At 39.1% G+C, this 14,510-nt stretch overlaps 1 protein-coding gene across 4 annotated transcripts in view; it reads left to right on the top strand.

Annotated features, from left to right (window-relative positions):
- Positions 1-14,510, top strand: part of LOC139105155 (adenylate cyclase type 6) — a 79,021-nt gene that overhangs the window by 28,628 nt on the left and 35,883 nt on the right. For all 4 annotated transcript variants that reach the window (XR_011546136.1, XM_070661096.1, XM_070661098.1 and 1 more), the window contains 4 exons: positions 724-990; positions 2,357-2,515; positions 9,478-9,691; positions 10,783-11,141. Coding sequence is in view for 3 of the 4 variants with exons in the window: in XM_070661096.1 (XP_070517197.1) it covers positions 724-990; positions 2,357-2,515; positions 9,478-9,691; positions 10,783-11,141 (999 nt within the window). In the remaining variant the exon portion in view is untranslated. The remainder of the gene's footprint in view (positions 1-723; positions 991-2,356; positions 2,516-9,477; positions 9,692-10,782; positions 11,142-14,510) is intronic.

Here is a 14,510-nt window from a genome sequence, read left to right as displayed (position 1 = left end):
TTATACCACCGCGTACCGAGCCATTTTCCAACAACCTCGCTTCCGGTTTAGAGTACGCGCTATTATCCAAGCGCCGTCGCGTCTTCGTTTCACAAATGTGAAATCTTTTCCACGGCGTTATATTTCGCGAAGAGCCATGGTATATCTTTACAATATTCTCCGATATTTGATATCTTAATATTTATTTTAGAGCTAAAAGTATATACTTCAAGATTATTTTTGTAATTTCACGGATGAACGCATGCAGAATAAGTGAGAGAGAGAAAGAGAGAGAGAGAGATTTGGGAAGAATTTTGACGTTCATATACGGCGATACATATTGTGCAAAAACGTAGCTTCACGTTTCTCTCCGTATTGCAATTTTCGCGCAGCACTGTGAAAATTTACGTAACGGGTGTCGACTTTCTTTTGACACCGCTCAGGCCATTTCACCTTCGCTTTGAGTAGAACCAAGTAGATACTTTCAACGCCCAAGGCAACATAAATAATGGCGTCTCTGTGACACAACACTCTTCTTCGTCCGGCATTAAAAATATTTTTAAGAAAATTCTCTTTCTCTTAAGTACGACGGGGAAGAGAAAGAAATGATAATCTAAGCCGAATAGCGGCAGAATAATTACTTTTCTATTGTCTTTCCCGTTAAGTTTATAAAACTTGGGTATCGAGCGGACCGCGGTAAATGTTTTGTCCGTTGAGTAATCGCGCTTTCTTTTATTTCGCCAGGGCGAAATCGGGCACAGGACGATAACCGGGGCTCCCAGGACCACCAGAAGATGGGCGAGCCTCAGGCAACACGTGAGCAATAGCCAAGACGGCGGCAAACCCCGTGTTGAGCTACTGTTCAATACATCGAGCTCTAAACCCTCCACGCCGTCTTCGCAACCGCACACCCCTAACACACCGAAAACGCCGCACACCCCGCCAATCAAGAAGTCTAATTGGGAGGTCATCGAGCACTTCACCGGAGCGCCTCGTCCCTCCATCATTACGGTAAGTTTTTACATTTTATCGCTATCGCGAAATAAATACGACGAACAAGCTTAATTAAAAAAAAAAAAAAATTTTTATCAAATACATGAACTAAAATTACCGAGAAGAAAGAACCGCGTGCACGCGATGATTCCCGACGTGTCTCGTAAGTCCCTCTGACAAGTTATTATTATCCGTGAATGGCGTAACTCTCGACATTCTCGACATCGGAGAATGTTGCCTCGTTATCGAACGGCCGGGTAAAATTTCGAGTATCCACGAGAAAGAGTACGTTCTATTAACGGCGCTTGTGATCGTATACGTCCGTGCGATGCACGCGCATCACGTTTCTCCATTACCGCGGCCCGAGTCTCTGGCAGGAGAGGAGTACGAATCGCAGCACAAAACGAAGAAATGGGAAACTGTGCGGAAAGGCGAAACCACTTTGTCAGATCCCTTTCCCTTTGACACGCCCGCTCGATTTTCAACGTGGGGGCAAGCGCGACGTCATGAATTATACGGTGTTCCGACATTGAACTTTATCATTAAAGCCTGCGCACGTCTTGCTCGGCTATCTGACCGTCGCTTTTTTTTTATTAATCTTACATTGACTGTACCACTTACGTCGAAATTTTCATTTCACGCGAGCCGAGCCATGGAAAATTAATGACACGAAACTCATAAATACGATATCCGACCGGGGGAAAAACAATTACCGTGTCATAGAAAACAGAATGAATAAATTGCAATGATTTCCGGTCAACATCGGACACGTTTCGTACGTATGTTTCGCGTGTTTCATGATCTCTCTCCCTCGGAATGGGTAGAATTATCGCTACGGAAACTGCTAGCGGCCAACGTATGTGCAAACAATCGCGCTGGGGTAGGCAACGATTATCGTATTACGGACAAACACTAGCAAACACGTCCGCCGGCAACAATGTGTGCCTTTCGTTAAATCACATTTATGCACCGTGCGCCCGTTTCTGTTTGCGCGACGAATCGGGACAAACCGATACCTACCAGGAACCCGAAATTGACCGAAACGAGCAACGCCGGAACGGCACGGTTGCGGTAAAACTTGTATCGCTTTTTATTAGCTCGAAATACATAGATTTTTGCTGTATTTGCTATCGAAAGTCCATAATTAATATTTATATTAATATTTGGCAATAAATAATATTTGAATACTTGCTTTCCACTCTTAGAATAATATTCCAAAAAATTTTCTTTAATAATAACATTATTATTATTTTATGTAGACTGTAATTACGTTTGTTTTTGAATTATTAAAATTACAGATAATCTCTTGCGTGCAGCTTATTTGCATTTAAATAATTTAGGGACGTTCTGGTTTGTGGGGGCATAACCGTCGGCTTGTTCGCAGATGGCTAGAGGGTCAGAGGTCGGTATGGCACCGACAACTGGAAGGGAGTCTATGACGGAAGCTACAGCTAACGTAGGGATCACCCAGCACACGCGGAAATGCGCACTGAGCAGATTTTTGAGCTCGTTATGCGGCTCTCATCATTTCAAGAACTTGCAGGTAGGAGCGGGACAACCATTTTCTGCGGTTCAACTTTTTTTTCCTTTCCCCCCTCCCCTTGTCTCTCTTTTCCGCAATTACTCAAATATCACGTTTTTAATGAGAGTGCCGGAAATGTAATTACATTGATTTCGACCGGGGCACTTAGTAAATGTTGATTAATCCGACGTAGGTTTACATTCAAGTAGAAGTGGTCAGACATTTATCGGCCCGACGATCGCAAGTCTCAACACACCGTAGTAATTAACCTCTACTACTTAAATACTTTTTGAAATATCTACTCGAATTTCAGCTTGCTGTTTTTTAATGCTGATGACAGCATGTTGTAATTACGAATTAAAACTAGAATTTTTCTGGTAACCTATCTATTTTCAATCTCGCTAATAAATGACGGTTTTACAAAAGAAATCCGCTAATAATGAGAGACTTGTCGACAAGACCCTCGATGCAACGTTTTAAGCTGATGGCAGTGACATTCCTCGTCAAACTTTTGTCATGCAAATCAATGATGCTATCGGGATTTAATCTAACTTCGTCATGCGAGAGCACGCGCAAAACGAGCGTAGCGCGTCGGCGCCGTCGATTGACGTGCGTTGCACTGTGTAGGAGTGGTACGCGTCAGACTTGGTAAACTCAAGCGAACTGAAGAGAGAAAGAGAGATAGAGAAAGGAGAAAGAAAAAAAAAGCACTAAAAGTTAATCGAGAGAATAAAATTTTGCGCAACAAGTTTCGACCTTTGAAAATTTGGGTCACGAAATGGCACGAGGCTAACAGGTTCACGACAGCCTCAAGCCCAAAACCGTGTTTCTTCTCTCCATTTGTATCTCTATCTCTCTTACTCTTTCACCTGTACAAGTGGTAGGGAAATCCCAACGCAAACGATAAATTGTCTCTCTCCTCATAGGCCGCATATGTGTCTCGAACACGGCCACCGGATATTGCGGTTGAATCGCCGGTTTTGCCGGATGGAAAATAGAATGCGGCCGACGAAGATACAACCGTACGCGATGCCCGCGAGGCTGCGAAACTCGCTAGCCTGGTGGCACGGACGATGTGGTTAACGCGCTAACCGGCCCTTTGCCACTCGTAGGACTCGAACGGAAATCTATCGAAATGTCTCGCCCGTCAAATGCAGCGAACGCTTTAACGAGGCTTTGATATACGGAAATATTGGAGGTGTTTTTAGAACAGCGAATATTCCAACTAGCGAGGAATATTCCGAGAAAACTGGAAATAAAATACATAAGAAAGTATTTTAAACTGGCGTACAGTAATTTGTAACGACAGTATTGCTTTATAAATTTTTCAAGAATCGCGTTGAGAATCTTTATATTAAAAAAAAAGAAAAAAAAAACGTTTAATATTTTTTTTTTTATGTCATTATTGATTACAAAATCGTGAGGCTAGAAATTAACGAGCTGACATTAATCTTTAAAAAAAAGAAAAGAAAAAAAAAATAAAATTCTCTGCAATGCGGCGCACGTAATGCTGAAAAATATCTCCAGAAGTTACCGATCAGTTTTCCAAGAAAGAAAAACGACACTTAACCATTTATCTACAAAACAGCTTCTCTCTCTTTCTCTCTCTCGCGACTTTTAAAAGTTTGATACATTACTGGAAATGCAACGGGGATGCGCTTTACATTTCGCATCGTCGTTTCGCGTCGCGTCAAACACAAAGTTACTACTTATTCTCACGAGCGGGCGACGAGACTTGTTAATTCCCAGGAAGGAATAATTTTCTTCCGCGAATCCCCACGTTTATCTGTTGAATATTGAGCAATATAATATATTCCAAACTCAAAAGCAGAAACTTCTCTGTTAATATTAATAACATTAATCTCGAGTCTAGATCTTGCAATTTTCGTGCAAGATAAACTCCAACGACGACGATTGGAATTCGCGTAACTGGATCGTGAAAGTTTGGTCTCGGATCGGCGCTGTTATCCATTAACCGCTATGGTTTGCTTATATACCCGCTCTATTACGAGAAGAAGCTCAAGTAAATCCTAAAGTAAACTTATCCACCTCCAATCAATAAACATTACAATGACGTATCGACACTTGTGTCTTCTTTCCCTGCATAGTGCATATATAAAATCGATCTGTCTTCATACGGAACGAAACTATTTTACTTTTTCTCAGGGCTCATCTAATGGTCCTGCATCAGATCAATTTGCGATTGCGTCAAGTACATTACGCAAGAATAATAAGATTAACGAGCCACAATTAATAAATGAGAGCCGTAGATGTTATTAGATATTATTCACGACGATTATTCAGGGTAAAATTTGGAAAGTAAAAAGCTATAATGTAAAATTAATATCCGGGAGAACGTTACAAGCGCTTAGAGGATATATCGATCTGCAATTAATATAATCCGTCGATTTAATTTTTCGGCTATTCCATTTATAATCTGTGTTTTTCGGTTTTGTCTCGTACCTAAATTTTCGATCCAAAACTGACGAGAGAGATCGGTGAGAGCTCGCCGGGAGTCGAGTTCTTGCGTTATACGCGGGGTGTTCGAAGATGCCGACTCGTGAATTGGCTCACGATTGTCGTCAAGAACGTGACGAGATAACCGGAAAATGACGCGAATTACGATGTTGCTCGTGCGATTCCTATGGGAATGACTTGCATTGTCTGGTCACGTCGGAGAGAGAAGACGCCGGTAAGTCAACATAGGAGAGGAAAAGGGAGGAGAGTGGCCTCCTCTTTGGACGTTTTTCGCGTGACACACGTCGATTCGATTGCGTTTCATTTTGACGATATTCCCGTCGGCGATGCGCCGCAATGCCCGCGATGCGATAACCGATCCCGCCATCGTTTTTCCATTCGAACGAGCAAGTCCGAAGGGAATCCCTCCGTCATTCTGACACCGCATATATTGTACTGTCATAAACTGACGAAATGAATGTCATTATCGGGCCGTTGAAAGAGAGCTGCGAAATAATAGACGATATCGCGACACGTTTTCAATGGCGTGGCCAATATACGTTTCCATTTGAATCACTCGTGAATTATACATATATGGAATGTATCTAAGTAAATACAAACAGGGAATATAATATCAAATGCGTTTTTAAATAATACCAAAAATGTTCGCTCACGAACGTTGATTAATTTGGATTCGAATTTTTGCTGATGAACAAATGTTGAAATATCGAGTTTATGGATTGTAAATAAAAAAGGGTATAATTATTTAAAAAAAAAAAAAAATTATAGATTCTTGCATAAAAAAATTTTTCAGATTCCATGGCAATTAGAGCGCGAGATAAAGTTCAAGTAAAAGGCTCATGTAAATTGTTATTGCTAGCAATAATTATTTAATACTTAGTACATTTTGAGTGTTACATTTCTGGCTCAGTGCTGGACAGTTTTGTTAGACAGCCACAAGATGAACCACGAATTGGCTAGCTAATTATTAGGTAACGGTGGGAATCAATTTCCACTCGGGTATAAGAGCATTTAAAATTGCAGTAATAATTGTAATAAAAAAGATGGTAAAAGACAATAGCGAGCACAGGAACGTTGAATGTCTGTGATACGAGCCTACAGGCGAGAGCTGGAAGATATTCCTTTGCGGAGAAGCCGTGTAGCACAAATGTATGTAAATGACAAAATTTCCAACGAAATTATTCATTGCGCTCGGAGAATATCTCGGTCGCACTTGCGTGATTATTCACATTTTATCGCATATGATATTATATAGAGACTAATTAGCAGTTTTCTTCAATTAACGGCAAGGAGAAAAGTGTCGCCGTGTTTAATTATTATCAACTATTTAAGAACTTTCATCGCATTAATAACGCAAGAAAAAATTGAGCAAAGAGAACAATGAGTTTGTTCGATAAATTATAAATTAAATCCTTCGTCCTATTTACGCAAAATCCGGACGCAATTCTTTGTCGAATACTCGAATAGTTTGCGCATTCATTTGGGAATCGTAATGTCGATCTGTAGCGGCATAAAAGATCGATCTTTTTCATCCATTCTTCGCGACACTTCTTTTATTATTATTCAAGACAAAAGCCTGTATTTAATTTTCCTTTTCGTCCCACGAGGACCCTACCTCGACAACGAAGGGGAAACTATGAAATTACGGGGTCGACAAATGCAGCCAGCGAGGAGACTTAAATAAAATTTATTCCGGTGGTACACACCCTCGAGGCTCGACCGACTTAATTCGCCCAATATCTGTCACGATCGTTCCTGGGTTGCAATCGTGGCCGCAAACCGAGTACGTACAATACTCTGCGAATCGTAATAAGATTACAACGAGACGAAAGTCGATTATTCAGAAGTCACGGCAAATACGACCGGAGGTCGCGAGGGAGAGAAAATGAGAGAACGAGAAGGAAAGAAGGCGATTGAACGGTGGAGAAGAACGACGAGAGAAGATACCGTTCGATTAGCTCTATCAGGTCTCACGTAAACTCATAAAATTTCGCGGTGCCTTTTTACGTCGTCACACAGCGCCGGCTTTCTCGACAACGCCGTCATTTTTCAACCATCACGGTCAGACCCATGAGAATATCCCCGTACATAAATGGACAAATGAGAGTATACCGGGAGTTAAACGAAGTGCATCGCAATTTATGCTCGGGATTTACGTCACAAATTTCCACGGGGCAAGTTTTTTTTCCCTTTATAACGAGACAATGGATTATACGTCGCGCTCACATACATGAGAAATATTGAGAACACTGTCGGGGCCAAAGTGAAGATGGCGGAAAACGCTAGAGATGGTCACAGGCTTTTGTATTTGTTGTAATTTTAAACTGAGTATCTCGTATAACGTAACATCGTATTTTGTACGTATTATAACAAAGACTTTTGCTGAGTAGACTGACGGAACAAGGGGGCTCTCGTACACGCGCGTTGTCGCTTGAAAGATCGTATATTATGTTCGGTATCGGAAAACGGCGGTCACGATTCGTGATATTTTATGTAACGTTACATTGTTCGCGCGTGTGTCGCAGCGGAAGATTGAAATATTAATGATTCAGCGCGACGATAACGCGCTTTCATCGATCGCCGTGATTACTGATAGTTAGCCCAATGGTCACCGAGTTTTCCGATTGCACCGGGTGACAACGATTTCATCCGAGGCACGATAAGATCTCTTCTCTCGCCAATTCTACCGAGCGGGGACGAACAGCGAGAGAAAAATCACGCTGCACCCGGCTATCTATCGATTAACGACTGTTATCTATCGGACCCTCTCGATTCTCTCCATATGACTCGCGCTTCTGTCGAATTCGATTTGACCGAACCTAATTTCGAACTCGCGAGAGCCAGCGAGGAAATTTTCGTCCAATAGTGGCCTCTTTTATTGCGTGAATTGCAATTAACGGTGCACATATTTGTACATTATACAATTTAGAAACTTATAAAGGTAACTTTGATCTTAATTAAATATAATTACAAGTATGTATCTCGAATATATATTTTAATTATGCCTGTGCTCGCGGTATTTTTATCACAGAGCGTAAAGTGCAATTTTATTCCGAATTCTAATACGAAATACACGGACGTTCAATCGGCCGATTTTTATTTGCAACGCCACATATTTTAGCAGCGTACAAGAAACATTGAAATTGTAATATTCCATAACGTAACGCTGGGCAGTTGCATCCGACAATTTACCACGGTAAATATAAAAATCGATACGACGATACGTACAAATTTCATTTTACCTCGCATAAAGTCGTCTCTTCCACTTTTTTTTAGTAAACGAGTGACATTACCGGAGCACCGCCTGAAGGGAATATATAATGCACCTTTCAAACGCATTGCTGCATTGCAGGCGGATAAATCAGGAATACTAAGACGGGGTACGAGAGAATGCATAAAAATAAAATCCAATCGTTCCGGAATCTCCTATCTTTCTCTCGCTCACTCTCTCTTTCTATCTCACGTTGCTCGATCTCGATTCGATTAAGTTCCATTTTCGACAGATGGCCCGCAGATTCCTCGCAAACAGTCCCGCGCGACTCGCGCCGCGTACAAATTTCATCGACCGCGCCGGGTAGCGGCGATGAACCATGTAAAATTCAACGTTAACAGTAACGTAATATGTCTGCGCGCGAGACCATGCAAACAGATACCGTTGTGGCGATATAAATTTCTTTGCAATTTCCCACCCGTTGTCGACCGATATTCCCTTGCTTCATATCATATAATGATAATCAATGTGTAGGAACACGCGTATCATTCTCGTTGGTCAATCATACATTTTACATGTAAGAAATTAAAAATATCTGACCGTCCGTGTTAATTATATGTTAAAAGAATATTGTATCTCTGCGGACGATGCTCGCATCTCGTGTCGTTAAAAAAAATAAAATAAAATAAAAAAGAATTACCAAGGCTGTTAGCTTCATTAATAAACATTATGAACTTTCGACAGACGTATATTCCTTTGTTTGTTAAACCTGTACATTATCGAAGATTTTAATCCGTTTAAGTATACCTCAATCGTATTTTATACAGAATGTATAACAGAACACGAGGCATGATGGAAACTAGTTTTAAAATGCATTGTAAGCGAAATACAGGTCACAAATTACTCTAACCGCTGCACCGTTAAAAAAATGCAGCCGAATGCAGATTCTGCACGGTCAAAAAAAAAACAAAAAAAAAACAAAAAAAAACAAAAGAACGCGGTTCTAAAATAATGTTTCTTGAAATAGCGAGAATAATTAGCCAATCGATTAATCAACCAATCGCCGCGTTAATTTTATTATAATCTCAAGTAAATTATCTTATATTAAATGTTTCAAAAAATTTTATATTGTTAGAAATATTTTTATTTACATGCAGTAAAAAAAAATTTTTAATTTGTGAAATTGATGCTTTCGCGTTCACCTGCACGGAATGCAATTAAGGTACAGAGTTATCAGTTTAATGACGAATTCGTAATTAACGCAATGTGTAGCGAGTCTGTGGTCATGTTTCAGGTCGAAATGCTGTATCAACGCTACTTTCTACGTATGAATCAAAGCAACATGACACACGTGCTCGGTCTACTGGTCGGTCTGGCGCTTGCATTAGGCCTACTACTTATCGTGAAATTAATGCTGACTGACAATCAGCCGCTCCTCACGCTACTGCAGAAACCTGAAAACCTCTTCCTCGCGGTCACTCTTGTGACCTGCATCGCTGTTTACGCTGGTAAGGCATCGATCTTATCGAATATTAATTTTTCATAACCAATCTTTTCCATTCAGAGATGTCAAAATTAAACTTGCCATTCGCATCGTGATTTATTTTCAAAATAACACTGCACGTGTTTAAGAAACGGGTACAAAGTTGTTTTTTTTCGGTCGAGTTAATTCTTAATTTAATTCGAAATTTATTTTCGCAACGCTGTTCTTAATTGCAATTTAATTAAAAGCTTTTTAAAATCTTTACTTAATCAAATCGAGACTAAATTTTTTATTTTTTTTTATATTTTTTTAATTGCACGTATATAAAAATTTAATTTCGTTCGATTGAATTACATTAAACTCAAAATTACAGTTCTCTAGGCTCTCGATAAACTTTCAAGTACGTATCGTTTTAGCAAACAAAAAATTCAATTCAAGCTGCTTGAAATATCTGCATGAATAAATGGAAAAAAAATTCTAATCTAATTCAATGTGCCATACCTCGCGTCAAAAACCTATTTGCAGGGAAATCTCGAGCTTTTATAAAATATGCTGTTTGAACATTACCCCCCCATCCCATCGAATGATGCTCTGGAGTCAAATGTTGCGAACGCTAAAAGACACTCCCTTCTTATCCTATCTTCTATGTACAGAGAGACACTGTTTTTCGTGGATTACGATGTTTCGAGAGATCTTAGTATCAATAATGCATGAGAATATTGTCTGCAAGTGCTGTTTCCTTTCGAAAGCGTCAAGACGAAAGCAACAAGACCCGCTTTTCACAACAACTCGCGGACCTCGGTTCCATCGGTCTCCCGTTCCAGGGGAACGAGCTTTGACCGAGTAATGTCGAGCAGTAACTTTAATCGAGTTTCTATTTGAAGAAGCTTACTTATGTGGAATGTATAATGTGGAAACTTGGCAAGTTCTCGATAAATAATAAATCTTTCTTTCAGCATCCTCGCGAGGGAAAAGGAAGGAGTCTAAAATTCATGGGGAAAGGAAGAGCTTTTTTTTTCTTTTTAATTGAAATGTCGCGCGCAATCTAAAATATGTATTAAACCACGTTTTTTTCCGGACGTAAAATTCGGTACTAAGTAACGAATTGTCTTGCAGTTTTGGTAGCGGCTATATCCAGACCCGGAATGAATGAAATATGGCTAGCGGGTGTCAGCGGCGCGGTGCTAGTCACCCTGTTGGCCTTACAGGTGACCCTAAGCATTCATCTAGCGTCGCGACCGTACGAGGGAAGCCGTGAAAATACCGGCGACGCATTATTCTCCGCTAAATTAAAGGACTTTCGAACCGGGGGACCCCTCGCCGCCGCTTTGGCGGTCTGCTTTTTCATCTACATGGCCTACGCCCTTCTACCGATCAGACTCAGGCACGCCTGCATCGCTGGAGTTGTCTTCTCGGCCGCTCATCTCATTGCAGCCTTCCTGCTCTACCCGTATTATCCATCCATGATGGCACACGTGAGTCTAATCGTATTAGCAAACTTTTCTTATTTAAGACTCTTCAAGATTTCACCCTGAATTAGATTAGAAGATAAAAAAAAGGAGCAGCAGTACGCCGCTTCATAATTTTCTTAAATATAAATCGATTACGGAATGCAAGTTTAATGAGGATGATAGGACTCGTGAAAGTTTTTAATGCCTCGCGAATAAAGTTTTCTTAGCTTCCACCTGAGAGACATTTTAATTCGTTCTTGCTAATTATTATTGTTTTAGTAAAATTTAGAAGATACTTTATACTAAATAAAATATAAAAAAAAATACAAAACAATTAATGTATATTTACTATAAATAAATAAGTAATTATTATTTTTATACGTAGTAAATCAATTTTCTGAAGCATTCAGTAATAATTACAGTAGATAATGAGAGCGGTATTCAATGTGGAAGAGTTCTGTTGTGGCACACGTGACAATTATAAGTTCGAGATTCGTGTTAATTAGTGATCGGGTTTCTACATACACTACGTTTGTCCCAACAATTAGCGGGAAAGTAGGTTATTCGATGATAAATTAATTAATCAATGCTACGCGGGATTCGTAGCGTGCATTATACGTTTCTGACGTGCACTTTCGATATATCTCGATGTGGATGTTGGTCTGCATTTCAACCAAGATATCGCTTATTGCAGAATTATGTTCTTGCACATCTTATATTAAACGATATTATAAAAGTAATAAAATATTTTTATTACAGTTAATCGAATTTACGCGCATTTAATAAAATAAAATAAAAAAATTCTTTATGTTACGTAGATTATTAAAAACTAACTCAAGTTCTTTAAGAACTTTCCATCAAAATGTTTCTTTAACGGTCTAACGTCACGATGCCTCGTGATTATCGATGCTGGGTATGACGGCGCGAATAATAGTGCAATTATTAACAAAACTGGAACTGTAATCAATACATATCATCACGGAAGCCGTTAGAGTTCACCAAGTGACACAATACCCAGCGATCGTACACGCATCTATTTATTAACGTTACACAAAGTGGGCATGAATGCCCGAAACGAGGTGTGTTGTTCGCAAATAGCTGGCGAACTGAATTGGAAATCTAATTAAAGCGAATCTCGGTCCGCTTCGATGTTTGCCCGAGTACGTTTTGACATGGTATTAATTTCATTTCTATTGTCGAATTTTAAACATAAGTGTTCCCAAATGTGATTAAGTTATTTGCGTCTCCCCCTTTCAACTCTGTGGAGTCTTTCTATATATTATTTACTTGCGCACGTAAAAGAAAAACGTCATAAAAATTTTTTTTTATTTAAAATATTAAGCAAAAATAAAAAAAATATATATATATGTATGTATATGTATTTTATAACTTTTCAAAAAAGGTTTTAATAAATCTCAATAAATTTATTGAACAAAATTTAGTTATAATTGAAAGAAAATAAGTAAATGAGTCAAGTGAAATGCCGATTGGGAACAGCTTTTATTCGTTAAAGATTTATTGGTCTTTGTATCGTGATAAGAAAAAAAAAGAAGGAGAAAGAAAACACTGAATGGTCATCTTGATAAAAGATAAGAAAATAAATCAACGGTGCGAAAAGGAGCTAAAGAGAACATCGAGCTAGATGTCGACCCTGCTTGTTGTGAAGTCTCGCGGAAAAGGTTTGGTCTTATTGCATCTCCATTCGGATGGACATCCCCATCCATCAGGTTTCCCGCCTGGATTCTCTCCTCTTTCGCGCTCTATTTAAGTTTTATTACGTCGAGAACTCAGGATTCCGCGTAATTACGATCGCATTGAGACCGCACTTTGTCACCTCCTGCCGTCACAGAAGGCTCTAACCCTTTTTCAAAGGGCGGCATTATCACGACGGATACGAATAAATCAATCACGAGCTGATAAATAAATAATCCCCCCAATGCGCGTGATAAAATAATTTTATCACTAATTATAAATCACTAATTATAAATGCCTTAAATCGCCAATAAAACAACGGACTCGATCATAATTTATTTCGTATATTTGTTCGCATTCAAAAAACGTATATTAAAAAGAACATTTGCATATATAACATATCGGAAAATAGAAAATTTTTTTTAATACCTATATTCTTTTAAAGTGCCAGGTATTTAATGGCCACGCGTTCATTAATGTCTTTTAATAAATAAATAAATAGACGAAATTGAGCTATCTGAAAATAAACCAGCGAAAACATACGATCAAAGCGACCGGATCGTGAGTCGTAATCTGTTTCAAACACAGCTTCTATTGGCTGCCGCCCGCGCGGCACACTTTACAGTCGGCGTATTAATAATTCATCCAGCTCGTTATTTTCACATTTGAGAAAGTAATATCATTTCATCGGCCGGGCGCACGCCACGTCCCGCAAAATAGACTGTAATTGCTTTTCACGCGACCACGACGCGCAATACACACGACGGCGTCCAATATAACGTTAAAGGTTCACCGGAGGGTTTGCATTTTCAGAAAGAGCATGTCGCACCTCATGCGGAATGAAAGATAATGTTTTAGTTACGAAAAGAAGCTCTCGTTAAGCCGCACCGTAAGCGATATGTCCGGCAGAATCGTGCGCAATTTTACAACGTAGTTAATTAACGAATTGCAGCGAGTCACGTTTGTAGGAAACGTTATGAGTGGAATCAAATTAACTCTCTGAGATTGTCAAGCGGTTATAATTATATTCTAAATGAGACGCTTATATAACTCTACGATTTTCCATTGGCATTACTGTTGAAAATTAATATACTAAAAGTTATATGTCTGCGACTTGAAATCTTTAATATTAAAAATAATTTTCTTTTTTTGTTATAATTAGCAAAATAAATATTGCACGCTAGTATGTGCTCTTGTTTTAATTAAAAATCTTGTAAATTGCTAGCCGAGCGTATTTTTCATTTAGTCTGAAGAAAAATGAATTAAAAGATGGCGAACTTGACATTTACTAATCGGCTTATTGCGTAAGGCACTTGAAGATCGTTTCGAGGATAGTATCATATCTACTTAAGGAAGTGTAATTATATTAAAAACGTGACTTCGTGACTGATCTACAAGATTTTCTTATTTTATATTATTATTTCGTTCATCCTTTTGTACCGGCGAATCCAACAAAATCTGCATAAATATGCATAAGCCGCTTTAGCAATAAACATTTTATAAAGTAGCTTGTAAAATTTGTTATTTATGTAAATTAGCAATGAAACACAAATTGTGTTGCTGTGAGAATGCATCGCACGTGGCACACGCACGAAGGAACTAAAGAGCTTTTAAAAGATTTATTTATTTTGCTATTCTTTTACGAAAAATATACTTTGACGAAAAGACCAAGAACGCGTCTCGCAGTTTCTCCGCGCAAGT

Source organism: Cardiocondyla obscurior, linkage group LG08 (assembly GCF_019399895.1).
Source record: "Cardiocondyla obscurior isolate alpha-2009 linkage group LG08, Cobs3.1, whole genome shotgun sequence".
In the NCBI taxonomy this organism is placed as follows: Eukaryota; Metazoa; Arthropoda; class Insecta; order Hymenoptera; family Formicidae; genus Cardiocondyla; species Cardiocondyla obscurior.
Note: the sequence above shows the minus strand (reverse complement) of the source record. Positions and strands in the feature narration are given on the sequence as shown.